This window comes from Sprattus sprattus (genome assembly GCF_963457725.1).
Source record: "Sprattus sprattus genome assembly, chromosome: 11".
In the NCBI taxonomy this organism is placed as follows: Eukaryota; Metazoa; Chordata; class Actinopteri; order Clupeiformes; family Clupeidae; genus Sprattus; species Sprattus sprattus.
The window spans coordinates 15,122,486-15,149,985 of record NC_137909.1 but is presented as its reverse complement, the minus strand read 5'-3'; the positions used below and the strand labels follow the sequence as shown (position 1 = coordinate 15,149,985).

At 43.7% G+C, this 27,500-nt stretch overlaps 2 protein-coding genes across 2 annotated transcripts in view; both read right to left on the bottom strand.

Moving 5' to 3' along the window:
- The window catches only part of mctp1b (multiple C2 domains, transmembrane 1b), a gene marked incomplete at both ends in the record, with an annotated part of 43,873 nt that extends 32,170 nt beyond the window's left edge, over positions 1-11,703 (bottom strand). Inside the window, 2 exons of the mRNA XM_080847240.1 lie at positions 263-377; positions 11,080-11,703. Of these exons, the coding sequence (XP_080703366.1) occupies positions 263-377; positions 11,080-11,703 (739 nt within the window). The remainder of the gene's footprint in view (positions 1-262; positions 378-11,079) is intronic.
- Positions 11,704-14,282: 2,579 nt separating this feature from the next.
- Positions 14,283-24,643, bottom strand: septin5b (septin 5b; the record flags this gene model as incomplete). The annotated part of the gene is made up of 12 exons (XM_080848129.1): positions 14,283-14,345; positions 15,756-15,858; positions 16,086-16,221; positions 16,553-16,649; positions 17,250-17,351; positions 17,953-18,070; positions 18,521-18,655; positions 19,551-19,674; positions 21,686-21,772; positions 21,986-22,076; positions 24,374-24,384; positions 24,601-24,643. The coding sequence occupies 12 exons, from the start codon at positions 24,641-24,643 to the stop codon at positions 14,283-14,285; spliced, it is 1,110 nt and encodes a 369-aa protein (XP_080704255.1).
- Between the last annotated feature and the right edge of the window lie 2,857 nt (positions 24,644-27,500).

Below are 27,500 nucleotides of genomic sequence, written 5' to 3'. Positions count from 1 at the left end.
ATCATATAATTTATCATACACCCATCATATGCTCATCATACATAATATACCATTCATATGCTCATCTCATAAACATCATATGCTCATCATATGCTCATCATATGCTCATTGAATATTTATCCTATCATAGCTACCAATACCTCCAGTCCCTCTTCCTATCATAACTATTAATCCGTCCAGTCCCTCTCCCTATAATAACTATCAATCCTTCCAGTCCCTCTTCCTATAATAACTATCAATCCCTCCATTCCCAGTTTCTCACCTCCTCGGTCTCGTGCGGCCAGGTTGTTGCCCTTCTTGAGCACAATGTCCAGCTGGAGCATGCCGGAGAAGGGGAGGGCGGGCGATGCGCTTCGCTGCCCAGGGGCATGGATACTCTGCAGGGGGGAGAGAGACAGAGAGACACACAGCTAATCACCAACAGCAGATGAAGTCAACACACAAGGCTATGGTGGCGAGGAAAATCTCCCTTTAAACAGGGGGGAGAGAGATAGAAAGAGCTGGGAGAGGGTAAAGGAGTAGAAAGATAAGGTAGGAGGTAAAGGTGTAGAAAGAGGAGGTAGGGGTAAAGGGGTAGAGAGGGGAGGTAGAGTGAAGAAGGGTAGAAAGAGAAGGGAGGGGGTTAAGGGGTAGAAAGAGAAGGTGTAGGGTAAAGGGGTAGAAAGAAAATGTAGAGTGAAGAAGGGTAAAAAGAGAAAGTAGAGAGAAGGAAGGAAAGGAGGTTCAGCAAAGAGAATCTGTATCACAGTATGAGGAAGGGAGGGTGAGGTATTACACTGCCCAGTGGCACAGGCGCTCTGGGGGGAAGAGAGAGCAACATCATAGATCACTGTGCACGAATCATTGTGCACGAATCATTGTGCATGAATCACTGTGCACTAATCACTGTGCACAAATCATTGTGCACTAATCATTGCGCATGAATCACTGTGCACTAATAACTGTGCAGTGCACAAACCACTGTGCACAAAACACTGTGCACTAATCACTGTGCACTAATCATTGTGCATAAATTACTGTGCGCTTATCATTGTGCACTAATCACTGTGCACTAATCACTGTGCACTCCTTTAATCAAAGTTCCTCCTCTATTCAACCATCTGGCACGTCTGCTGTTTGTAAAAAGACACTTGGGTTGTACCTCGATTGTAAGGCAGGAGGCCCCAGTGGAGGCAGAGAGAGAGCAGCTCAGCTCAGGGCTACAGTCATGGCCGGGACAGGGACTATAACACACACAGAGCCCGAATCTGGAATAGATGGGACAGGGGCTATGACACACACCGAACCCGACTCTGGAATACATGTAGAGTTATAGCTGAGACAGGGACTAAAACACACACAGAACTCGACACTGGAATAGGTGGGACAGGGATTCTTACACTCAGAACCCGACTCTGGAATGGATGTAGAGTTATAGCTGGGACAGGGATTAGGAAAAACACAGAACTGGACTCTGGAATAGATGTAGAGCTACTTAAGACCTTACCCGAGACCTTGTGTTTACCACCCTATTTCCAACACAACAGCACATGTCATGTCATAAAACACCTGATACAACCCCAACAGCAGCAACTCAGGAGCGAAGCTGGCCCTGCTCTGGCAGACTAAGACCAGCACAGAGCCAGACATGGGCCAGAACTGGGCCAGACTAATTCCAAAGTCGTGCTCTATCAGGGGACACGCTGGCGGTCTTTCTGAGGTGCTTGTGACTGAGGTGTAAATCTGAGGACAAAAGCACTTTAAGAGCATGTCTGTCTCCCTTGATAAATCCAGCTGCTCCTCTCGTCAAACCTCCCGATGAGGGTGAGTGCTGGTCAAAAGTGATGTAAGACAGCGCTGGCTCATGTGATGTAAGACAGCGCTGGCTTTTATTATCCTCCATTTAAATTGTTTACAGGTGCATATATCAAATCGTATTGATTTTTGGTTCAAAAAGTATTACATGCGATTCGGTTCAAAATGTATTTAGTGCCATTTGTTTCATGAACAATAAAACATTGCATGAACACACAACTCTTATTTACCTATGGTAAATAAAGGACATAGAAAAACAACCAGATGCTTGTTTCCTGTGAGGTCTCCCGCATTATTTCAGAGGGCTATGCAGGTGGGCATCTGAAGGGGTTGACGTGTATGTTTGAGGGAAAATACAAATTTATGTAAATCCACAGGAAGCAAGGGTCTATACAGGTGTACCTGCACACACACACACACACACACACACTGAAAATATGCCAGCTGCTGTGGGCTTTGTGTCAGAGATGAGAGGGAAGAGAATACCTGCCTGCCTCTAGCATCACCTGCTCTATAACTAAACACAGCTACTGATACTGTTTTATTTGTAACAACGTGTCTGCCTCTGTCTTAGGGATACTCCCTGGCATTTGGTGTTATTGTTCTGAGTGGCTTACTGACCTGTGTGTGTGTGTGTGTGTGTGTGTGTGTGTGTATGTGTGTGTGTGTGTGTGTGTGTGTGTGTGTGTGTGTGTGTGTGTGAACCCGCCCTGAGAAATGTGATCCCTGTAGCAACCAGCTGCAGAGAGCTTTGCCCCTGGCTTGTGACACAGACACTTTTCACTTATGAAAACAACAGTCAAGTCTGCTTACACACACACACATACACACATAGGGGTGGAATGGGGGGAGAAAGTAACCACAAACAAGCTCACAAACACGCACACACACACATATACATGAATACGGACACAGTGAGACACACACACACACACACACAAACTCACACTCACACACAGACATGTACACACACATATATACAGACACACACACAGACACAGAGACGCACACACACAAACTCACACCCACACGCACACAAACTCACACACACACTCACACTAACGCACGCACACAGACGGGGCGGTGCAGAATGGCAGTGAAATGTGAGACAGGATCCGGTGCTGATTATTTGGCTCTTGATCAGGTTGTTTGGCCCGTAGAAAGGAATTGATGTGGAATCCATCTGTAAATGAGGCTGTATGCTACACCATGATAAGCTGCTAGGCTTGAAGCTCTGCGTTTGGAGCTCTGCATGTGGAGCCAGGACAGCTCTGCTTTCATTAGTATATGAGAGCCTGCAGCTCTGTCTCACAATGGCTTACCAATACCACAGAAGAATTTGAGCCAAGTTCTGTTCAGTTTTTTCTAACGATCTCAGCAGTTTAATTTTTACTGCAACATCAGCCCCACCTCTTAATAAAAAACATCACTGTCATTCAAAATCTTCCAGGTTTGAATTACTCAAAACATACACACAGAGTTTTAAATATATATATATATATTGTAGTGTACGTACATTTCATACATACATACACACATGTAGATACATACATACATACATAAATACATACAATCATACATACATTCCCACATAGATACCCACAAACATACATACACATCATCTTTGAAATTGATCAATGAATGTCAATGAATTAACATTTCATCTAAAGTTGACCTGAAAACTGAGGTCATATATTCATAATACAAAAGCTACTGATGACATTATGAACTGGATTATGCCAGTGGCTGAAGTCAGACAGTCAATAGTCACCAGAGCATAAAAAGTGGACTGGGACTGGATTTAATATTGTTCAGCTCTATCCTATAAAACAACAGACAACAAACTTGCTGAAAATAAGCAGGGTACTGACTCAAATCAGTCAAGTTGTTTGCCATATGGTTCTTGGACCAGATACTTAGATGGCACTTGAAGAACACAAAGAAAAAGAAGAAGAAGAGGTGTGAAACACTATGGAAACACTGTGAGTGACTGTGCAGCTTCATTGCTTCGCCCCCAACAACATAACAGGCTAGTAGCCAAGCACTGCTAGCCTAGCCAGCCACTGACCTATCCTGCTGGTGTGTTTGCAAAACAAGCTGCTTTACAGCACTGAGCTAAAAGCAGCAATGGGGCAGCTACATATTTAGACATCCTCCGCACTAAATCCAATCAGCCAGCAGGTTTTAGCATGCTAGCGCTATTTCTGGAGCGGTGCGACAAAGAAATAGTTCTGGTACAGTCACTGGTTTAGCTCTTTAACCAGACTCAACCAAAGAGAGCAGGAAACCACGTAGGGCACTTCCTGTAGCAGAGTGTGTTCTACTGTCATCACAACCAGTCCTTTCAGTAAGTGAGAGTACAAGTGAGACTGTACTCTCACTTACCGAAAGTGGGACCAGGTCATGTCAAACCTTAAAGGTGTGATTAATACACTGGGCATGTACATGTGTTTTCATTAGAATTGTGCCATCAGTTAATCCATCTTTACCAAGTGGGAAAGGTATAAATTAATTTAATGCACAACGGAACAAATTAACAAATTTGAGGTCCCAATGGGTAAACTGTTAGCAATGCAACCATAAAATGAGGCCATGGTAGCTGTAACCCTGACGATCAGGAAGCTAACTGAGTCAGCACCTGTGGTCTCTTTGTTTCCACTGGTGTTTCTTTAGCACACATCTAACACACACTAACACTGATCAGCCAAGACAGCAGCACACTCTGCCACAAACACACCGGATCAAGGCCAGACTGAGACCGGATCAGGGCCAAGCATACCCTGGGTCGACTACTTTCAGGCCTAGCATACCCCTGGGTCAACTACTATCAGGCCTAGCATACCCCTGGGTCAACTACTATCAGGCCTAGCATACCCCTGGGTCAACTACTATCAGGCCTAGCATACCCCTGGGTCAACTACTTTCAGGCCTAGCATAATCGGTTGAAATAAACACTACACAGGGTGCTGCCTTGTCCTAAGGCTGCCTAATATCAGAAATACTGCACACTCTTGTAGATGAGATGATCAGCTGTTGAGAAATTGGCTATGGTGTGGCCAGGGCCTACACACACACACACACACACACACACACACACACACACACACACATACACACTCATACTGCAGGGTTCTCTCTCCTCGCCATGCAGATCGCAAGGCTAAGTCATTTATGATGGGTCCATAGGCGTGCCACATCAATCAGCCATCGCTCCGAACGACCACAGCTCAGCTCACTGCCAAGACGCAAACACAAGGCGTGTCGTAATTAAGAAAGAAGAGTATTTATGCACCGAAATCCCCTGCTCCTGCGTCTGGAACAGCTCTTTAATTTTAAACGGTTCCTTTCACACTTAGCCAATACCATTATGCAAGCAACCACCGCGAGTGGTAGAGATCTGGGCATCCATTTCAGGGCTGCAACCAAAAGTTGTCTATGCGGCAGAAGAGTGAGGAAATAAATGACTCGCTCACACACACACATACTCGATCACACACACACGCGCACACACACACACAAACACTCTCTTGCCCACACGTGTGGAGAGCGTCAGCTTACTGACAGGAACTATAAACGAGTATGTTCCTCTTGAGGGGATATATGGTGCCCAGCAGGGAAAGTTAGTGAAGGGAAGCAGTGGAGGAGAAATAGTTGATGTTGATGATGTTAGGGAATGAACTCCACAGATAGGGAGGGGGTTCTAGTCCTCAGCAAACTCTAAGCTGTGCCTGAATCGTGATACTTGGATCAGATACTCCAGGAGCACACTTACTGATAGAAATGCATACCCTGTACAATAGGCTACATTAATTAGGTGACCATATTTGAGTTTGTGAAAAAGAGGACACTTGGGGCGTGGTAGTGTATAGCATACAGATGACCCCGCCCCTCCCCCGCGAGGTGTCATGTGCTCATGTAAACAATGCAACTAGTGGAAGTGGCAAGGTGCTCAATGTTGACAGATTGGAAATGGTGAAGTATCGTACCAAATGCTCAAAATGATTGTCTTTGGAGGATAATTACCGTGCATCTGGCAACACTGAGAGGGCGTCGGCCAATGACAGTTCTCTTTACAGTCAGAGCTCTCACAAGAAGGTGGAACGTAAGGGAGATATCCTTTCCAAAACTGGTAAGGAACCAGAGAAACACAAATATCCGACGAGGCTTAATCCCGGACAATTTTGGAATCCCTGCCGGAGGCATTTTTTAAGTTTTGAAAAGAGGACATGAGAGGTCTGGTCACCCTAACTTTAAGCACCTGCTAAAGGTCTTAATGTACATGACTCTGTGACAGATCTGGCCAAGACCTACACCAGAATCAACAGTCATTTGAATCTGCACCACAGACTCAAACATCACAACAACGAGACCAGATGGGGCTCACTCCATCCGGGGAGAGATAGGAGAAAACCAGTGCACTACTCTACTCTAATCAGCAGACTACCTTACTCATGTCTAGCCTACTTGTTTAGTTCCGTAACCCAGTAACCACAAGCCAGGAATGCTCATAAATGACCAGTGACGAGGGTTTGTCTCTCTCCTGTGTCACTGTATGACAAACCAAACAGAGTTTGCCCATTTCCAGCAGGTGCGAAAGCGTTTGAAACAGACATTCCTCCTGTCTGCTGCATGTGTGAAAAGACAACATTGTCAGCAGTTCATATGAGAAACCATTCAATCAAACCAGATGCCACACAGAATATGATCCACTAAGACAGAGCAGACCTGACACACACTGACAACTGACTCTCTGACTGACTCTGAATGTGTGTGTGTGTGTGCGTGTGTATGTGTATGTGTGTGTGCGTGTGCGTGTGCGTGTGCGTGTGCGTGTGCGTGTGCGTGTGCGTGTGCGTGTGCGTGTGTGTGTGTGTGTGTTCCTGAATTTCCTTAGAAAGGATCTAATGAAGACTGCTAGACTACTTGAGACTAAAATCAGCAATGGTGCTCTTCAATATGCTCCTTCCCATGGGATTTGTCAGAGAGCACAGCATGGCAAATGCACCAATTCAGGGAAAGGATGAGCACCACTATGTTCTGGGCGTAGTTTGATTGACTGCCATCAATTGGACCAGCACTAAAAAGTCTTTCAATGGCTTGTTGAATTTGTGCCAAATTAAATTCAATATACAGATTCTGTGACTGGAAGCTATTGCCTTAATGTTATATAATCAACACTGACAAGCACCGACAGAGAAAGTAGGCCTGTATACTGGAAAACAAGGGCACTAGTTTGATCCTAAACAAGAGTAGCAGGTTAAAGCCAAGCAATCTCACTATAAAGGTTATATACAGAGGCTATATATGTTAACAGAAAACCTACAACCAAAAGAATCTGAGCTCGACCTGCTAACCAATATAAAGCGTCCACATGGTGTGGTGAGGTGAACTCCTGAAATACTCAGGTGAAACACTAAACTGGCATTGAGTAGATGTGCCTATCTATAGGGAAACAAAGCCACTGCTCTGATGTTCAACTAGCAGATATATATCAGATGTATCAGATAAAGTATGGCCAACTAGCAGATATATATCAGATATGTATATTAAAGTCTGGCCAACTAGCAGATATACATCAGATATGTATATTAAAGTCTGGCCATCTATCTTTTACGGTTATACCTACAATGGCCGATATGTAAGGGATAAAGGACATAAAACATAGAACCTGTAAACACTAGAGAACCTGAGCTCGACCTGCTTGTGACAACAGGCATCCACATGCTGATGTGAGTGCTGAGGTCCTCACCGATTTTGAGACCTCATTGAGATGAAATATTGAACCGACAGAGTAGGGAGGCAAACAAGGCCACGACTCTTATGCTGAACTACAAAGTGAAGAGCAGGGTAAAGCCAATGCTAATGTGTGAGTGGCTAACGTGTGAGCGAGGCAAACGTGTAAGCGAGGCTAACGTGTGAGCGGAGGACGGGAGCGAGACCTGCTTACCGACATCAAGCGTCCGCATGCTGAGGTGAGTTTGGAAGAATCATCGTGCATGGCGGCCGAGGCCAGAATCCCCCGGAAGGCGTGCAAAGTCTCCGTGGCCAAGCCCTCGCGCATCTGTCTGGCCGGGAGCAAGGCGCCACTGCGGGAGTCAGGCCATGGTTTCGAACTCATGAACTCCACGACAACGGCCACTCACTGCTCGCCTGACGCCTGATCCACACGTACCTTAGAATGATCCCACCTGGAGAAGACTCTTTACTTTGGGCTCCACAGCAAGATCCTATGAACCATACAACCGCCCACAACCATGTCCAGAAAAGTGCGTGGGAGTGCAAGGAGGAGAGGACTACACAAGTCACACGTCTTGTAGGGTACTAACTGCCAATGAAAGTCTAATCTGTGCCTGCAGAGCTGTATGGCCGGACTGCGTAGCTTTAATCTCCTGAGGCGTGGAGGTGGATCGGCCATGACTAAGCCTGTGATGTAATGGCATAAGACACGTGCACTAAGGGGTTAAGAGAGCAGGCTCAACATAAACTCATCTCACCTTCCAAGTAAAGACAGAAACAAAGATGCAGAGAGATGCAGAACACTGACAACAGAAGCCCATAACCTGGCACTGTTAACTTAAGGTTTGCTGACCTTGAATGGAGAAGGAGCCAATAGAAGAAGAGATGACACTAACCGCCAATCACAAACCAGGATCAGTCCCTGCCAAGACATGTATTTCAGTGCCGACCAAAATAATTGGGTATTACCTCGTTATAGCAGTGTGTCAGAGAGACAAACATCCATGAAGCGCATAAATGCCTATATTGTAAACAACACACAATAATGCTTTATTTATACATTTTAAAGATATTGGGCAAAGTGTTGGTTTAATCCTCATTTTTAGAGTCATGAAAATCATCAACCACCTCCTGAGTAGGAGACTTGGACAGGAGACTTAGTTCAAGAATCTGTTTCACTCTTGCTCACTAACCCACTCTTTCTGAAAAACACAACAAACACTTAAACCCTCACACACACTCTCAACCTTCACAAACACTCTCAACTCTCACAAACACTCTCAACTCTCACAAACACTCTCAACACTCATAAACACTTTCAATAACTGGCTCCATAGTGCCACTGGGTGAATTTGACTATGCAAACCGCTTGTGCCAGTGCCTTGAGTGATGGAAGTATTTGCTTGACTATAATTTGGAATATTTGCGTTGTCATCGGCATTTGCTGAGGAGTGTGTTCATTTAATTGTGAAAGAATAAAAAGAGAGGGAGAGAGAGAGAAAGTGAGAGTTGATGATGAGGGGTTTGCTTCATTTGCATTCCCCCTTGGTTACAGTTTTCAGAGAGAATGTGAAAACAAAAATGAAGAAGAACAAGGAAAAAGCTAAGAAAGAAAGAAAGAAAGACGTTTTAACACGTCTTTAACTTCTACGGATGACAAAGCTTAAAAAAATGCTGACCTTTCCATGGTGAAGGCACCACTCACTTAACACTGCTGTCTGTGTCGTACCAAGGTTGTTCCAGCAAACTGCACATTGTTCAATTTGTAGGCTGTAAAACCCAATGATCCATTTCAGATTATCCTTCACACACACACACTCGCGCTCTCTCTCTCTTCACACACACACACACACACACACACACACACACACAAAACAATAAATGTTTTTTATTCACTAATGTACCTAATCAATGTGAGGTCCCTGCCAAGCACTCGGAATGCAAACCCACCAAAAAAGACCTGAGGTGTGTCATTGACCTTAGTTCCAGGATATTGGGGAATCTGTGAAAAAAGGCATCAGAGCTGTGTTTGGAAAGTGCCCTGTGAGTCATCACAGCAGTGTCACAATCCTTTTAGCCAGGAATCTGATCATGGATGCGTATGGGGGAAAAAAAAGCTGGGGTGAAAAAAAAAAAAAAGATATTAATCACGCACCACTGGTTAGGGGGACATTATGCAATCAGCTGGTGGAACCTGCCATATGGCTCTGTAGAAGTGTTTCCTGGGAGGGAGAGAAACAATCTACTGAACTGCATTCATGCCCTTTCACAGCTGGTTGTATATCAGACACGCGTCTCACAGGTAATCTTCTAAAAAGAAAAGCGGTACAAATAAGACTCTACAGACAACCCTGCAGATGTGTATATGTGTCTGCAGAAAAACATTGTTCTGCAATTCCTACATTATTGCAGTCTGGGTTAGATTGTGCCTTACAGGGGATCTACAGCTAACTGTGTAAACGGTAAATCATTGATATAATCCTTGCATGTGTAGGGTTACCATTACAGTGTATTTGCATTTGTCACTGTACTAAATCCTGTACTTTGGGTCTGATGTGAATTTGACTTACTGTATGAAGCTCTGTGTGTGTTGAGCTCCCCACTGTCAATACAGATCAGACTTAGCTGTTTGTAATTCTGTCAAGACAAAGCAGTCAAGAGGAAATCAATAATCCTCTCACATAAGAATCCCAGAGAGAGCCATGCAGTCTTTCACACAAAAAGGCAACTGTGGTTTAAACAGCCTCAAGCACCTCAATCAATGAACACCTCCATCAAAATGCACCAGTTCTGCAGTGGCTCCGTGCTCTGCTGGACTCTACCTATGTAACATCTTCTTGTCTTGTTCTACTGACAGATAAAAGATAGTAGCCTCTGCAACTCTAGACTGGTCCTGGCTCGATCCGCTCCATACTCTCGCTAACTGAACGCGTTCAATCGAAAGAGTAAGACTATTTAAACGGAAAATGTACACGGTTAATCTATGAAGCAACTCTAGCCATCTCACCTCATGCCACCCAACCACATGCGTTTAATTAAGACAAATTACGTGAGGCAGAAACTTCGGTGTGCAGCCAAAAACCTAAAGAGCGTGCTATGCCAGCGCAGTTATGGTATCCAAACAAATCTAAACCACTCCCATGGGAAATGGTACGAAGTAGAAATATCTGAAATATGACACCTGGTTGTAAAGTAGTGTTTTTTCAAAGCACCTCTCTTTCAAACGGAAGGAAAAGGGAAAGATAACTACCACGACAACTGAGAGGCCACCTCATGTTACTGTAAAGCGAGTAATCGCAAATTGTACACAAAGCCTTAAACAAAAGTCGTTTGATATCATACAATACAAAGGTAAAGGGTAAAGGCGTAAAGATCCAATTTCACTCCACGGAGCAGGTCGGTCTGTATGCCTATCATTAAGCGGAACCCAATGTACAGTAGTCTACTTTATCCATTACAGCAGCAAAAAATAACTAGTGAAGCAAAAAACATAGTTTATCAACTGCTATCAACCGTTCTGTGGAATGCGTGTCTCTCCTGCCCACTTACCAAACCCCTGTTATCCAGCTGTTTTTTCTCCTCATCTCTGGGCACAGGGTCCCTCTGCGACGGCTCCAGGCACGCCGAGCCGAGAGAGGCGCTTTTGTGGTGGGATTGCACCAAATGTGACACGGTGGGTTTAGGGCTGCTCTGTTTCACCGTCCCTGCCTGTTTAGCCATCTCTCCCCCCGCAGTGTTTTCGTGTAACATCACCCGTGTCTTGCTGATGCGCGGGTCCGCTGTGCCGCAACGGGGGGGCTTGTCTTCTTCACCGACACCCAACGATCCTAAAGTGTGCAGGTTGGGATGAGAGGAGGACAGCGTGCGGACAAGGGCGTTTTGATGCTGTTTCTTCTTCTTAAACATCCAGATCCCGCCCTCTTTTTTCCCTTCATTGCGACTTGAGGCAAGTTTATTGCTCATAAACGGTTTGGATTTCGCTTGAAATTGCTTCCACATTCTTTTTTGGTAGGGCAACGAGTCGCTGTCCCCTCCTAACTCGAATTCCTCGGGTCCCGTCTCCATGCTCCGCAGGCAACAGCTTGTTATATACACTGCAGAACAGACACAAATGTCCCGGTGGCGCTTAAAATCATGCAAAGAGTACAGGGATGATATAAGTCTTCTCTGCATACAGTGCCGCGGTGGAAATAGGCTTGTTGTAACGATGAAATTGTTAAATGCTTACTCTTGCGGAAGTAGCCAACACAGCGGTTTGAGAGAATGAGAGAGCAACTTCCAGATGCAAATGCCCACTGCTCAGCGAGTGCAACATGTCTATCAACCTGCATTGCCACCGTAGTAACAGCACCGCCCATCTTTCTTATGAATGGGCTTTCCGTGTGGAAGCAAACACCTTTTTTTTTTATTCAGGAACACAAGGAAAAATACCCTGAACTGTGGACGAGGCGCATGTGGCAGTTACTATAACAAGCAGGAGAGAAGGCTAGTAAACTCTTTTTAATGAGGGTTCTTTGTACTTCCAAAACACCCTTAAAGGCTGTTAATGTTTATGTGTCCATTCTATCAAAGACTACATAGTATACACAAAAAAAATGTGCTGAACAGTGTTAGCAACAAGCGATATCTTTTTATTGACACATCTGGACTTTCTGCAGCAATGTTAATTCCAGTCAATCAGAACTTGTTTCTACTTTTAGGAACAAGATTGTGCAATGATGAAGACAGCAGTTGCTTCTGCAAAATAGTCTTTAGTGATAGAATCGGAAACAGGTGAAGAAAGTTGTGAACTCATGCCTCACACTGACTGAAAGTAAAAAAGGAACTTGCAAGAGAAGATTGCATCTTGTTAACCAGTAAAATTGCACTGATGATGTGACAAGCTTTAAATACAGAATAGCAATCCCATATTACAGACAGGACTAAAGCCAACCAATGTACAATGCTTCCAATGCTATGTGGAAAGGATTATGAGAATGCATAAATGGAAATAATTTCTTACTTAAAATCCTTAAATAACAATACAACAACACACCACAAGACTAAACCAAAGGCTGGATCCTCTACTTCCAGTCTATCACAAAAGTAAGGCAAATAAAAAGATAAATCACACTGTAAAGTCATCTTTAACAACATGGTTTGGCTCTGTAGGTGTAATTATTACCTCCGCCAGGAGGTTATGTTTTCGCCCCTGTATGTTTGTTTGTGAACAGGATTACGCAGAAACGCATGGACCGATTTCCATCAAACTTTGTGGGGAGATTGGGTAATAAAATGGCAACAATTGATTAGATTTTCAGATGTCAAGGTCAAAGGTCAAGGTCACAAGGCAGAGGTTTGCATTCTCTGAATGCTCCCATTCTTGTTAATTTTGCAATAGGTTGTTTATAAAATATGACATTTATTAAGATAAAGGTTAATCCAATCTAATGTTTTTAATTACTGAAGAAGAAGTATAACTATTGGTTACACTCAATTTTGACGAAGTCTTAGTTATACAATATGCTTAAACCATACTTAATTCATTAGGAGTATGTAAAGTGTTTTAAACCCCTTATTATTCAGCTTGCGTAAGTACATTGTACCTAAGGTTACACCAACCTTTTAAATACACACAAAAATAAATTAAAATACTGAAGTAGAAAAATTATAAAAAGTGTTACAAAATACTGCTTTGAGCTTCGAGCTGACACACTTTCACAATGTAGAAGTCAAAGAAGAATCTTCATGCTACATGTTTGATTTGCTCCAGTTGGGGTGTGGATTTGCCTGGTGAAAATCTCTCCCACTGTATCTAGCCCCTTATTCATGACACGTGCACACACCCACCACACTCAACCATACACACGCATACACACAGCTTCTATATACTATTGCTTTAAAACCACAGAATAACATTTATAAGTCTAACAAATCTAAAACAAGTCTGAAATATAAATCCAAAACCGTAATATGCTGACTTAGTGCTGCAGTGTAATCATGAACATTACCACATGTGGAACAGTGTCATTCGCACTCTACTAGTCTACTACAACTCCATGTGCAAAAGCAATCAATAAATAATCAATAATTAAAGCCCGGCCCAACCCCAAGATCTAAATCGATTTCACCCTGTTGACCATATTGTGAAAAAACAACGTGTGTGTGTGTGTTGACAGCCCTCTCTAGCCACTGTGTGAGTGGACTGTGTGGGGAGTCAATGATGTGTGTACAGTCAATTCCTTGGACGTTGAGTGATGTTTGCAGTGTTTGTTGTTTGCACATTATGAGATGTTTGTGCAGGATGTGCGTGTGTGTGTGTGTGTGTATGTGTGTATGTTTCTGTGTGTGTGTGTGTGTGTGTGTGTGTGTGTGTGTGTGTGTGTGTGTGTGAGTGTGTGTGTGTGTGTGTGTGTGTGTGTGTGTGTGAGTGTGTGTGTGTGGGTGGGTGGCAGTGTGTTTCTAGTGTATTGTGGATGATGCACAATCATGCACAATGCACATGTTTTCAATGTGTGTGTATATGATCGAGTATATGCATTATGTATAATGTTTGCCCAGTGCAAGAGAATGTCCTGCTGTTTGTGTGTGTGTGTGTGTGTGTGTGTGTGTGTGTGTGTGTGTGTGTGTGTGTGTGTGTGTGTGTGTGTGTGTGTGTGTGTGTGTGTGTGTGTGTGTGTGTGTGTGTGCATTTTATGGTGTTGTGAATTCCTTGGCAGTTGTTCTGCTCTGTTGATCTCAGTTGCTTTGGCCATCTCTCATTTTCAGTCTTCTCACAGGTCCTGCTCGTGCATCTGTTGCTGCATCTTCTGCAACATCTCCTGCATCCTCCTCAGCTGAGACACACACACAAACACACAGAGAGAGAGAGAGAGAGAGAGAGAGCATGAGAGAGAGAAAGAAAGAGAAGAATGAGAGAGGATGAAAGGGATCAAGTGGGGAGCAGCAAAGGGACAAAAAGAAAGGGGGAAACACGGGTGAAATAGATTGAAAAAGAAAAAGAGGGTGAGAGAGAATAAGAGGGATTGCCACATAGGGGAGGAGTGACAGAGCAAAGAGAGAGAGGGAGGTTGAAATGAAAGAAATAGACAGAGGTAGAGACAGAAAAGAAGAGACACATAGGCATGGTCAGTCAGCAGCAGCAGCAGCGCTCTCTCTCTCCCCTGTCTGTATAATTCATACGTCTCCGTTCGGAGGGAACAGGCTGTTCTGCTCTCTGAAGCGCCTGTGAGTGAGACTACATGACAGCTGTAAGCAGATGAGGAGGGGAGAAGAAGACCAGGGCCATGCTGTGTGGCTGTTGACTACACTACACCTTGCATCTGGATGTGGGAGAAAGATGCGCAGACCCCTCTGGCGCTTTCTATCCCACCCCCTCGTCCCTCTCCTTAACGGCTGATCTGCATATTTACTGTGCCTAGCGGTCTCCTCCTCTTAGAGAGCAACTGTCGGAAAACTACACCATTAGAAGAAAAAGGGGTAATGTAATCACTTTGAAGGTATCTTTCAACTTTTTTCCATAAAAGAACCCTTTTTATTTAGCCATTCTCTGAAGCACAGAGATCCGGAGAGAACCAGCCCTGCGTTAATTAGTATCCAGGTTAGAACTCTGACAAAGGGGGCTTTGTTCATCTTTTCTGAGGGTATTGGGTCCAGTCGACAGGATCTGTCTTATACTTTGCTGTTTTTGCCGGACTGAGGACAGGGGCATGCTCCAAAGACTGTTATCTGTATATCTTCATTATTGTATCTTTATCATTATAAAACAATTGGGTTCTAATTTAGCTGTTTCTGATTGGACGAGAGACGTTCCATGCTATAGGTTATTCGTCAACATACCAACAGTTACGGGACTTTTCACAGCTAATAATAAATCACTCCGCGATGAAAAATTCGCGTTGATGATAACCGTTAATTCAAAACTCTTAAAATTCCAAACCAAAACGTTGACAATGGAACTATTTTTTGTTGCGGAGAAACAATGGCAAAATAAACCATTTTTAATCAATAACTTCGTGTTGAAATGTTAATTTGTTGACGGTAGAATTGTTTTATAAAAGCAATATAGCACTCGTGGGAGTGGGGTAGGTAAGGGATAATCCCACGGGTGTTATTGCCTACGCCACTCGGAATTCTATTTTTGCCTCCGAGTCGTCATGATAGAACTGATATCGTAGGAGTGAATCTTAGTGTGACTTAAAGTAAAAAGAAGTAAAGTAAGTAAAAAGAAAGTGGCATCTGCCTACCTCCTCATCCTTCATCTTGATCAGCTTCTCCGTCTCCACGTCAGGAGTAGACAGAGGGAGAATGGGAATGGGACTCTCCACGCGGTTATCCTGCGTCATTTTACTGCACGGCAGAAACACATAACATGAAGGACAGGAGACAGAAAACTATGCCCAGAACAAGTACAGAAACATTTTATACTCACAAACAGACAGATACAGAAACCTGTTTTGGTATTAAATGACAATAATGACATATAAATGATATCATAAATATGTATAAATATATAGTATTTTACACTCTGTGATGTTTCATGTTTAAATTAAATGAAAAGTTGTTGTCATTTGCACCTTGTCATTTGCTGAATGCACTGGGCTCTGTAATTTTCATAGTGCATGTCACAGGTGATGTCCTTCAGGTCGTGCATGTGTGTACGGATCAGCATGTTACGCAGCTTCACAAAGTCACAATGTGACTGGTTCTCCACTGTAAACGGGCATAAAAGTGTAATAAAATATCAACAGCAACAAACTGTGTTTTAATGTGAGGTCATTTACAAGAGTATTACACTGCTGTTCGAAACAGCTTTGGGCTAAAAACAACAGCAGCCGATGCCACTATAAAAGAGCTCTTCAGAAGAGAGTTTTTAGCAGAGACTGTAAGCGTTCTTCTAAGTGGTCTGACTAAAGAGCTGTCATTTATCATAGACTGCAATGATAATGTAGAGTCACCTGTACCCACCCTGAACAATGGCACACCTATAAGAGCTGTAACTTTCAATAGACTGCATTGATAATGTAAAGTCACCTGTACCCACCCTCAACAATGCCCCAAGGGTAAAGTCTGCCTCGGATTCTCTGGCCTCTGGCCTCCACCACAGTGTTGCTGCCGATCACTGCAAATGGAGTGCTCTCCTGAAGGCCAAAGGTCAAAAGTCAAAGGTTAGATGAACTGTTCACAGCATGATGGATTCTATGTCAATGCTCTGGAATGGCAGATACTATAACATTTAAGTTTTGTTTATTAATCATGTTTGTTTGTTTTATTATTTGTGTTATTGTGTTTTTGTGAAATAATGGAGTCAGAATAAACAGAACATTTTGTCCTAAGCCTACTGCAGTAGAAATGTATTAGACTGTGTACAGCCCATTCTGTATGTGAATCTCTGTATTTTCCACTAGACACCACACACTGAGGGGCATATGTACGTATGATGGAGAACACAAAACAGACATGCGCTCTTCCCTGCAGTTTTCATATATCCAATGAAATATCTAATCAGCCGTTCAGTAAGGCTTTTTTCTCAAAGCTCCCACTTTTCCAACGACTTTCCCATGAACACATATGCATAAGCAGGGAAGTCACTGTGCGCCCCTGCATCATGCAGGATGCAGTTTAAGGATTGTGTCGGTTTGTACATACCACACACCACATTTATACTGCCCCTGATCACAGTCATTTATCAACTGGGCCAGATCTGGGTTTAGGGCTAGCTGGGGTCTGGGGTCTCTTGCCTTGAGTTCCCGGTCCTGCTGCTTAAACTCCTCGTCCTCGTCGGAATCACAGTCAGGGAACTGGTACACCTTGATCCCAAAATTCTCAATTTCCTCCCTCACCTTGAGAGAGAGAGCGTGATGGAAAAGCAAGGAAAAGAAAACAGTTGGATAATCAGGAAATCGGACAAGAGTTCCTGGAGTAGCTGTAAGCTCAGCAGCCTACGTCAGCGAGCAAGGACGGACACAGCAGCAGTGACAGGGACAAGCAAACACAAACAAATCAAAACAAAACAAAAACAAAAGTAATCAGGCAGACAATCACAAGGGTGCTTCCTGGGAGATACATTTCAGAGGACAGAGCCACTTCTTTTGAAAAAGAAAAAACAAGGTCTAAAAGATATTATAAATGTATAATTCCATGAGTAATAAATTAAACAGCCTTTATTTATTAAACCCAACCCTGAACCCAGTCCCCTCTCTTACCTTAACCCTAGTTATATATGTACAAATTACCAACGTGCTCTTCATATCTTGAAATGTTAATTTGAACTAAACAGAATAGTTACACAAGGATTAAGTAATGACAAAATGTGGCCAAGTTTTGTTCTTAATGTAAAAAATACTTCTATCCTGTTGTACTGATATTTCTAGATGATTTGCCTCTTTTCACTACTGCTGGAACTTTCCACGTGTACCCTGGCCTAAAGAGCAAAGCCCTCACCCTGTCCTTCATCTTGCGTATCTCAGCTGGCGTCATGCAGTCGGCCTTGGCGATGAGGGGCACCACGTTAACCTTGTTGTGCAGGGCCTTCATGAACTCCACATCCACTGGACGCAGACTGAATTGGCAGAGGGGCGTATGATAGCGGTGAGCCAAGTTTAAATGAGGACTGAAGTACGAGAGAGCATGGCAGATGGGGCATTTGAGAGTGTGGGAGAGAGCGTATGATAGAGGTGCTGAGTCTAAAAAGAACTGAAGTCTACAGAGCTATACAGAGCTATCACTACTTATATCATCACTACTACACCCACGACTTTCACAAGTGCTGCAAATACTCAACAATCAATGTCACCAGTGTTACTTCTATGGACCAACACTACCTGCCATTAGGAACTGTTATAGTAATAGAAAAAGTAATCGTACTTGTAGTAATCCTTATAGCCGTAGCTATGGTAATAGTGCTTATTTCTACTATTACCGGCAGAAACTATTACACTAACTATTTCTACAATTCCATGTGTTTTTTTGGGCCTAAGGCAGCTGATGTGATTAAATGTGTGATGCCTACCCATGCCCAAAGGGAGGGATGAAGTACAGGCAACAGTGGACGCGGTTGTCCTGGATGTTCTTCCTGTTCAGCCCACTCTCGTCCCGGAAGTACTGTTCAAATTGCTGGTCGATGTAGTCAGTGATGGTCTTCCAGCTGTGATGAGAGAGACGAATGGTGTCAGCACTGATCTGCACAAGAGCAATATGTCACCTCATCTGTTCTACATCTATAGACGGACTATCTCCCTGTGTCACTGTGTGGTACTTCTGTAATGCTAGACGAAAAGGGCTTCATCCATCCCATTACCTGAACACCAACACACAGAACTGTTAAAATGTTCTAAGGACCTCTTGATTAAGCTCATTAAGGTAAATATGTCAAGCCTCTTATATTTGAGACAAACCAAAGGGTGTTTGTGTATTTTAGAATTCTTTCATTTCCTTATACACTAACTGCACTAATAATGCTGCTTTGGCAGTAGGGCTGACGAGACTCTCAAACAGCAGAAAACTCAAGTCTTTCTTGTCAGCACAAAGGCATCTACAACTTATTCAAATCAGTGATGCCTTCTCTTATCATATGTTGTCTCAATAGAGTTATTTTATGTATAATGTTATTTGCCGAAAAGCAATCAATGTCGTGTAAATTATTACCAAGCTGTACCCAACAAATTACAGAGAGCAAAAAAACTGTTAGTTTTAGATGATGATCTGTAGCCTGTTAAAATCCTGATTCCACTGAAGCATACAGTACATTCCAATGTGAATCTCAACATTAGGGTATCCCTACTCACTCAGGAAAACATAAAGAATGTAAACTAGGCTCATTACATTTACGTTTGGCTAAACCATTCCTTTAAATGTTCACAACACTCCAGAATACAGCAAAGCTCCTAAGAAACTGGTACCACTGCAATTCAAATCTGATCACCCCTTAAATGTGAAGTCCTGCTTAAGTACTGACAGTGTTTCTTCACCACAGTCAGGGTCACTGTCATTTTATAGTCACATTCATCGTCATTTACCAATCATAACGAATGCACACAAACCATTCTGTGTTGTTGACGGCGTCCCCATAGCCAGGAGTGTCCACAATGGTCAGTTTGAGCTTCACCCCCTTCTCCTCGATGTCCACTGTGTGCTTGGTGATCTCCACTGTCTGGTTAATCCGCTCTGGAATAGGAGAAGACACAGTCATGAGCTAAATAAAATGGAGAGAAAGAGCACTAATACTGTGTTTTTAGTCTGGAATCACTTTGTCACTGTGACAGACTACCGTTTTTTGTCACAATAACTTGTCAGTTGACAGATTATAAACCCAGTTTCAGACAGCATATTCCAGTTTTTGTCACAATAACTTTATTATAAAGCCAGTTTTAGACAGCATATTCCATAAAAAACCACTGGATCATATCTGTGTCTTCGCATTTATTTACTGTGTAGATGGATGCCCGTGTGCCATGCTCATGTGCCTCCAGCAGAAAGCTTTTGACAGAGGATGTTTCCGGGGTTTTTTCTTGTTTCACACTCCTAACGCCCTTTGGCCTAAACACTCGCTCTAACACAGTAGCTTGTGAATTCACTTCACTGCCTTAGAATTTCTTGTTCAGCCACCCTCAAAAACACCAGTCAAGATTGGTTTGAAGTGTAGCAGGGTCTACACTGTTCCATGTCTACTTGGTGCAGAAGCTGCACATCATCACATCATCAGCATAACAGCAGTGTCTTCCAGCAGGTTCAGATGGCCACGATCAGTACTGAACTGTCATAACCATAAATAATGTTTATTTGTCTACATTTCTCTGTTGTTTAGAGGGTGGTTTAATCCAAAGCTATTCCTTGTCTACTTGATGCAGAAGCAACGTGTTTCTTTGGCTCATCGCCACAGCAGTCTTCCAGAAGATCCAGTTTGACAAAACTAGTTCCACACCAGAAGCTTAATACTCAATGCAGAGGCAGCCTGTCTATTAGTCTTCTCAATGCAGAAGCAGCCTCTCTCTTAGTCCTCTCAATGCAGAGGCAGCCTGTCTATTAGTCTTTTCAATGCAGAAGCAGCCTCTCTCTTAGTCTTCTCAATGCAGCATCATAGTCATACAGCAGATCTAGTAGGTTAAGATTCGTGCTGGGCTGTGACTATCACTGACTAACTGATGTGGAATTAGCCTGTTCCTTTGACTCGTCTCTGCAACAGCATCTTAAAGCAGGTATACGTGGTCAAGATCACTACTGCACTGTCATAGCCATTAATACATCTTACTTGTCCATTGTTCATGAGTATGGTAATGACTGTACTGACTACATTTCCCATAATGCTTTATTGTATTTGGGGTCTTGGAGCAGGTGTTGGAGGGGGTTGGAAGAGGTGAAGAAAACAATGCAATGTATAGCGCTGGAGAGAGAAAGAGTTTCAGTAGCAAACATATCTCACTCATTGACTATACCACCACAATATCACCTAGCTCTACCGGTTGAGCCGCATAAACAAAATGAATCCTTTCCCTATGTTTATCTAACTGAAGCAAAGCTCCCGCCCGGGGAACAGAGCACAAGTCCGTGAGATGCCTTGAGTCCGTGATTCTGCCACAGTGTCCAGACACAGAATGCCAGCAGGACATTCCTGCCCTGAGGGTAGTCAGTCTGTGATATCTATTTGTCTTCTATTTATTTATTTGGTCTTTTCAGCACCCACAATATTTTAATGGCCATGTTAAGGAGGTGAATATTTATGTGTATTACCTTTTTGAGAACTAGAATGTCATTTTGGCCACAAAAACACTGTGTGTGAGTACAGGTGTCACCTTACAGTAATAATCAATATAAACTAACTACTGGGGCTTGGGGTTTTCAGGGTGGAAAATTCAGGGTCTGAATCTTCCTCTGCATCGTGAATATACCATCTTGCAACCATTTGGTAACAAGCAGAGGTACTGAATAAGACCTAATATGCCTATAAGGCCTAACATGCCTAAAAGGCTTAATATCAGCTGATTCCCAGAACTTTTGGATCATAAACATGGTGAATGTTTCCATCTCTCCAGGTCTGCTTCAGCAAGAGACAGGGACACAGACTTACACAATTACACACTTACACACTGACTCACACCCAATTACACACTGTCTCACTTACACACAGAATGCATTGTGTTCTAAATAAAGAGTATCACTGTGGTCTCAGTCATCTTACCTTCAGCATTCAGTAGCTTCCTGTCCTTATGGAGGTCCGTGAGAAACAGACTGTTCACCAGAGTGGACTTTCCCAAGCCAGACTCTCCTAAAAGTCCAGGTAAATAGTGAGAAACACTTGTGGAAACACACAATGGAGATGTTCTGCATATTGCAAGAAAAGAGTGATGGGAGCTGATTTTGAAAAGCGTGTCCCAGCAAAACTATGGCCCAGATTAGGCTCAGCTATGGCCCAGATTAGGTGTGAGATGTTTTTCAGGTTACACTGCTGTTTCTCTCAGAGTGTGTCTTTGTGCCTCACCTGCCACCATCAGGGTAAAGTCAAAGCCCTTCTTCACAGACTTCCTGTGGACCTGGTTGGGTAGCGTGGCAAAGCCCACATACTCTTTATCCTGGGGGGGGGGGTTAGAGGTTAGAGATGATGGACCAAGCAGGCAGTTTCATACCCAGCTAAATACATAGTCACAAACACAAATGCTCTGCAACACGGAGAAACACGTGCACACACATACAAACTTGCACACGAATGGAAAACAAACACAAACACACACACACACACACACACACACACACACACACACACACACACACACACACACACACACACACACACACACACATACACACACACACACACACACACACACACACAAACACACACACTAGAGAGCCAGCATGGCTATGCCATGACAGCCTGGCACATAGATGGAAATAGCTGCCCCACCCCCACCCCTCAGTCTCGCTAGTGGCACAGTGGGCTTCAGACGTGTGCACTACATTACTAGGGCATTCCCAGAATTCCTGCCATGTTTTATTGAAATGACAGGAACAGTGGGAGAGCAAGCCCCCTCCCCCCTTCCCGTTCCCTCCTCTAGACCCCCTCATCAGGCCTATTGCATCTCTCTTCCTTTTTCTCTCCCTCACTCTCGCCCTCTCTTGCGCTCTCTTTCTCTATCCAAGCAAAGATACTGAGCCATACTGTACTCTCTTCGCATCCCATTTTTCCAGCATTATGTAAGACGTCTCTTACATAAAATAACTCCATCTGTTCGTTAGGCTAGTTTCGGCTTCGTTGAGCTACATAGTGAGCGTGCGCGTGTGTGTATGTGTGTCATGGCTGGAGAGAAGGAAGCAGTTATCTGGCACAAGGAGTAAATGAACGTGTCAGAGAACACACTCAGGCAAAGAGGAGCAGCGATGTGGAGAGAGCAGGCAGCCAGTCAGGTCACTGTTAGTGGAGGGACCATGCAGCATGTGTGCATAACCACGTGAGAAATACACACACACACACACATACACACACACACACACACACACACACACACACACACACACACACACACACACACACACACAAATACACACAAACATACATACATACATACATACACACGTCATACACACACACATACATACACACATCATACATAAACACACATACACACACATACACGCACATACATACACACACACACACATACACACACACACACACACACACACACACACACACACACACACACACACACACACACACACACACACACACACACACACATACATGTATGCATACATACACTAACACACACTCGCTCATTAATGAAGACTGGCCTCAGCTTTTCCTGCTCTCCTGGCAGCAGAACACAATGGCTTGAATCTGAACTCTATAGGAGGGTGAGTGTGGGTGCATTTATCGCCCAGAAAACACAACAGTGGCCCGGAGGCACAGAGCATCCTTTCTCTGAGGGCCGAGATGTTTTCGCTCAAATCCATCAGCGTGGACAGACAGAGCGCCTGAAGACATTCCAGCCATGCTCCCATTTTCTGCATGAACTGAGTAATGGGCAGTATAACAGCCGCACATTGGCCACTGTTCACTATTCACCAAACATATTGTGTGTGTGTGTGTAGAAGAGTCTTTGTGAAATAGGCAGTAAACACACCAATGCACAGCATTACATTTCCCTGGCCAAACACAATCATTCTTCTGACTAAAGCTGCCATTATGCTAAGTATGGTAGCCAGCTTCTGCTGTGCATTACTATTAACAGCAAGAATTACTCAAATATGAAACACCAGCCTATGGAGACAAAGCAGGCTATACTAGAGTGCATTTCCTTCTTATTGTTTCACACAATGTTAAACAACAGAAAAGGCATGGCCTTGCATACACAGTGAGCGCAGATATGTGCATAAACGGCATGTGTCTTGAACGCAGCCTACATGGCCCCCTAGTACAGGCCTGTGATTACCGAACAGCGGGATGACAGTGCGCCGCTGCGCAGCATCCATAACCTACTTCGGGCACGGAATCAACACAACATCCGCTGGCGCTCCATGGGAAGAATGGAGGGCGCTTTGATGGATGATGATTATTAATAGGCTGCACTGAATCCAGTTCATTCTCACAAGCTGATATAATCGCTATATCGCTATAACTAAACCAGGTGCTGTGAGGGAATGTATCTAAGAGATTACATGCAAGGGTATAAATAGAGAACATATCGTGAGATTCAAACGATATATGTTCATTTCTTTCGTCTCCAGCCATACTGTTGCAACTGATAGCACCGGCAGATGCTCTTGTTAAAGAACGGAGTGTTAGACGTCCTCTGTCACGGGTTAACATACACACAGACACACACACACATCCACCAGGCACACAGTTCACTAATTTATCTCCACTTACCTCTCCATCCTCTGTCGTTGGCGCGGAAGCCAGAGTTGTAGTTTGGATTCAGCGGGGATGCCAATGCACGCGGCCGCAGGTGGAGGACCAGGAGAGAAGACACCCCACCGATGCGCGCAGAGAGAGACCAGAGTCGTTAGCACTTGGTGAACGCATCTTGGGAGAGTAAGCTCTAACATGAATAAAAACAGACCCAAGATGTATTCTTGATATCGCTGCAAGCCTACCTGATTTAATCATCCGACTCTTGTACCTGGTGTTGGCCGTCATTGTAGCTGCGGAAACAGCTGGATTGTGTTCGCCTCGTCTCGACTGTGTCTGGAAGTGGGCGGGCCCTCGCGGATTACTGGCGGTTTAGGTCATCAGGCAAATGACTACATTTTGTGTTTATTTGTAGGCCTTCTGAAATATATTTACAGGTTATTAACTATCCTCAGAAAACTGGAATATTATCTCTATATCAAGCTTTGAAAATACATGCAGGCTATAAAGACATGGACTACTTAGGCCTACGTGTTTTGTGTGAAAGCGGAATGTAAACAACAGTAATAAGAAGCTAACATAGACAAAAGAAGGGGAAAAGGCTCATCATCAAAAGCAGTTCTATACAATTCCGTTTCGCAATCCGCTGCCATCCATTGTGAGATGCTCATGTAATTTCCACCTTAATTCACTAGGTGTCAGTACGGCATTGTTTCCACAGATTTGGGTGGCTTCTATCAGGGTTCTGTTCACTTCCACCTTTATACACTAGGTGTCAGTAGCCTATGTTATTATTTCCGCAGAATTGGGCTGCTTCTATCAGGGTTTTGTTCCTGAGCGTTAATGCGGAGGCTATTTGGTCTGTTAACACGTAGAAAAGGATGAACTGGTAGAGTGACTGGGTAAATGAATGAATTTGCAGATCACGAGTTATATTAGGTGAGCAATTGAATATTTCTCTATGTGCACGGATACGGGTCAGAAAAAAGGCCACGCAGTCTCGGTGAAACAATGGTGAGAGAGTGCCGTGGCAACACGGAGCAGCTGGATTCTGACAGGACCCGTCACCTACAGGAAGCCACTCACTCAGTAGAGCACGGCTCCTCCACTGTTTCTGCCGTTTGATTTTCTTAAACATCAAACAACTGTTTATTTAACAACCACAGTAGCCTTAGCCACAAAAGCAGCAAGTCCCCGTGCTTACTCGTCAGTAGTTTCCTTTGTTTTAATGCTATAAAGAAGAAAAGGAATGTATTTTTAGAAGTCGTATGTAAACTGAATAGGTCCAGGCCTACATAGGGTGACCTACATAAGGCTTTGTTCCTAACAGTGAGGGAAGGGAGTCAATTAATCTTAAATGTACATTTGTGAGTGTAAATGAAATGTGCTGTCCCTTTGAAATCAGTCCACATTTAGAGCCATTTGTAGAGTGAAGTTCATTGTACGTAGCCAAAATGGTGCCTGAGCACATTTCCAGATCTATTTAGCAGTTCCAGTCCTCTGAAAACAAAGATGAAGAAATCCAGCAACACACTTGTTTACCAAGTCAGTGTTGCAACACAAGGAGGATGAAGAGGGTTTCAGGAGCTCAGGGGAAGTGTGTGTGTGTGTGTGTGTGTGTGTGTGTGTGTGTGTGTGTGTGTGTGTGTGTGTGTGTGTGTGTGTGTGTGTGTGTGTGTGTGTGTGTGTGTGTGTGTGTGTTGTGTGGTGTGTACCTGTGTTGGTGAGGTGGGTGGGTGGATTTATTATTTTATTAATCTATATTACATTCCCTCAGTGTCTGAAGTGTGTAAGGCCACGTCTACACCCTGATTTCCAGTAAACTCAGTGAGGAGTGGACAGACAAGACAGATTGAGGTCGAGAGGAGTTGTGACAACATGATGAAATTCCATCTTAAGCATACCAGAGTTGTCATAGTAACGCCATTGAAATAGCATCAGTAAATCTGCAACTTTTCAAGAAATACAATTCCTTAAAATTTGTGTCTGAGAAGGACTTGAAAAGCTCTTGGCCCTAGTCTTACAGATGACAGGGATATCCTGGCCCAGCTAAGGCCCACACCAGTGGGTCAGATCCTCTATGGAACACACTGTCTAGTTATGTGGGTTTGGTAATGACAAAAATTAAACTGTGGTCTGGGCAAATATACAATCTCTGGGTAAGCACTGTATGCATGGCAAAATCTGATCTAAGCTGGTATATAGGTAGGATATACAAATGGACAAAGACACATACTCAACTAAAAGACGCTCTTCTCACTGCGCCCTGTCATGAGGTCATCTCTGCCCTAATGTGTGGGTGTCCAAATGTATGATTGTTGTTTTTTTTGCCAAGGCTACTCCTTAAGTACTTTGTGGTCTCTGATGTTAGACAGGACGTCAGGCTCAACAGTGGTTCTGGTTTCCGGCCATGAGGGTTTAATGGAAGCCCTGTCCTCACACTGCAGTCACACAATAGGGAAACACCTGTGACCCACAGAGCCAATGACTTAGGATCAGGCCAGGACAGGATTCAGACCAGATCAGGTGTGTGCCTGAACAAGTTTGGAGCCAGGTTCAGCTGTCAAGCTTTTAGTTCCTTAAAAATGTAGTCTGTGATTCTGGCAAAAGATTGTTGATATATGCTCTATAAGGCCAATCACATTGCACCCCTCCCTTCCTTGCTCCTGAGGCAACATGTTGATTGGCTGAAACAGCTGTAGAACTCAATCTGAGCCACCTTGTTTCCCATTTACAGAGCCAGTACTGTGTACATATGCACAGTTAATTTGTGAATGTGAGGAGAAAAAAGTGTACTGGATTAAAATGGAGGACTGTATCTTAAAGAGCACAGGTGAGCTAATTCATAGGTGAAGATGTAATCTCAGTCCGTAGAGCAAGCTTAAAAACTCAGTCATGGATTCAGTGTGCAAGGAGAGCACAAACCGACAAAATGTTTCCCCAACTTGTACTCTAAATCATTTGGATAAAAGCCTTTACTCCTGTATTTTTTCTAAATGACACCTTAAGATACTAGACCAGGGTTTCCAGGTCAGAGGTGCTGGAGCTGTCCTAAGATACTAGACCAGGGTTTTCCAGGTCAGAGGTGCTGGAGCTGTCCTATGTAGGCCCCAACCAGTCAATCAGCAATCAGTGAACGCATTGC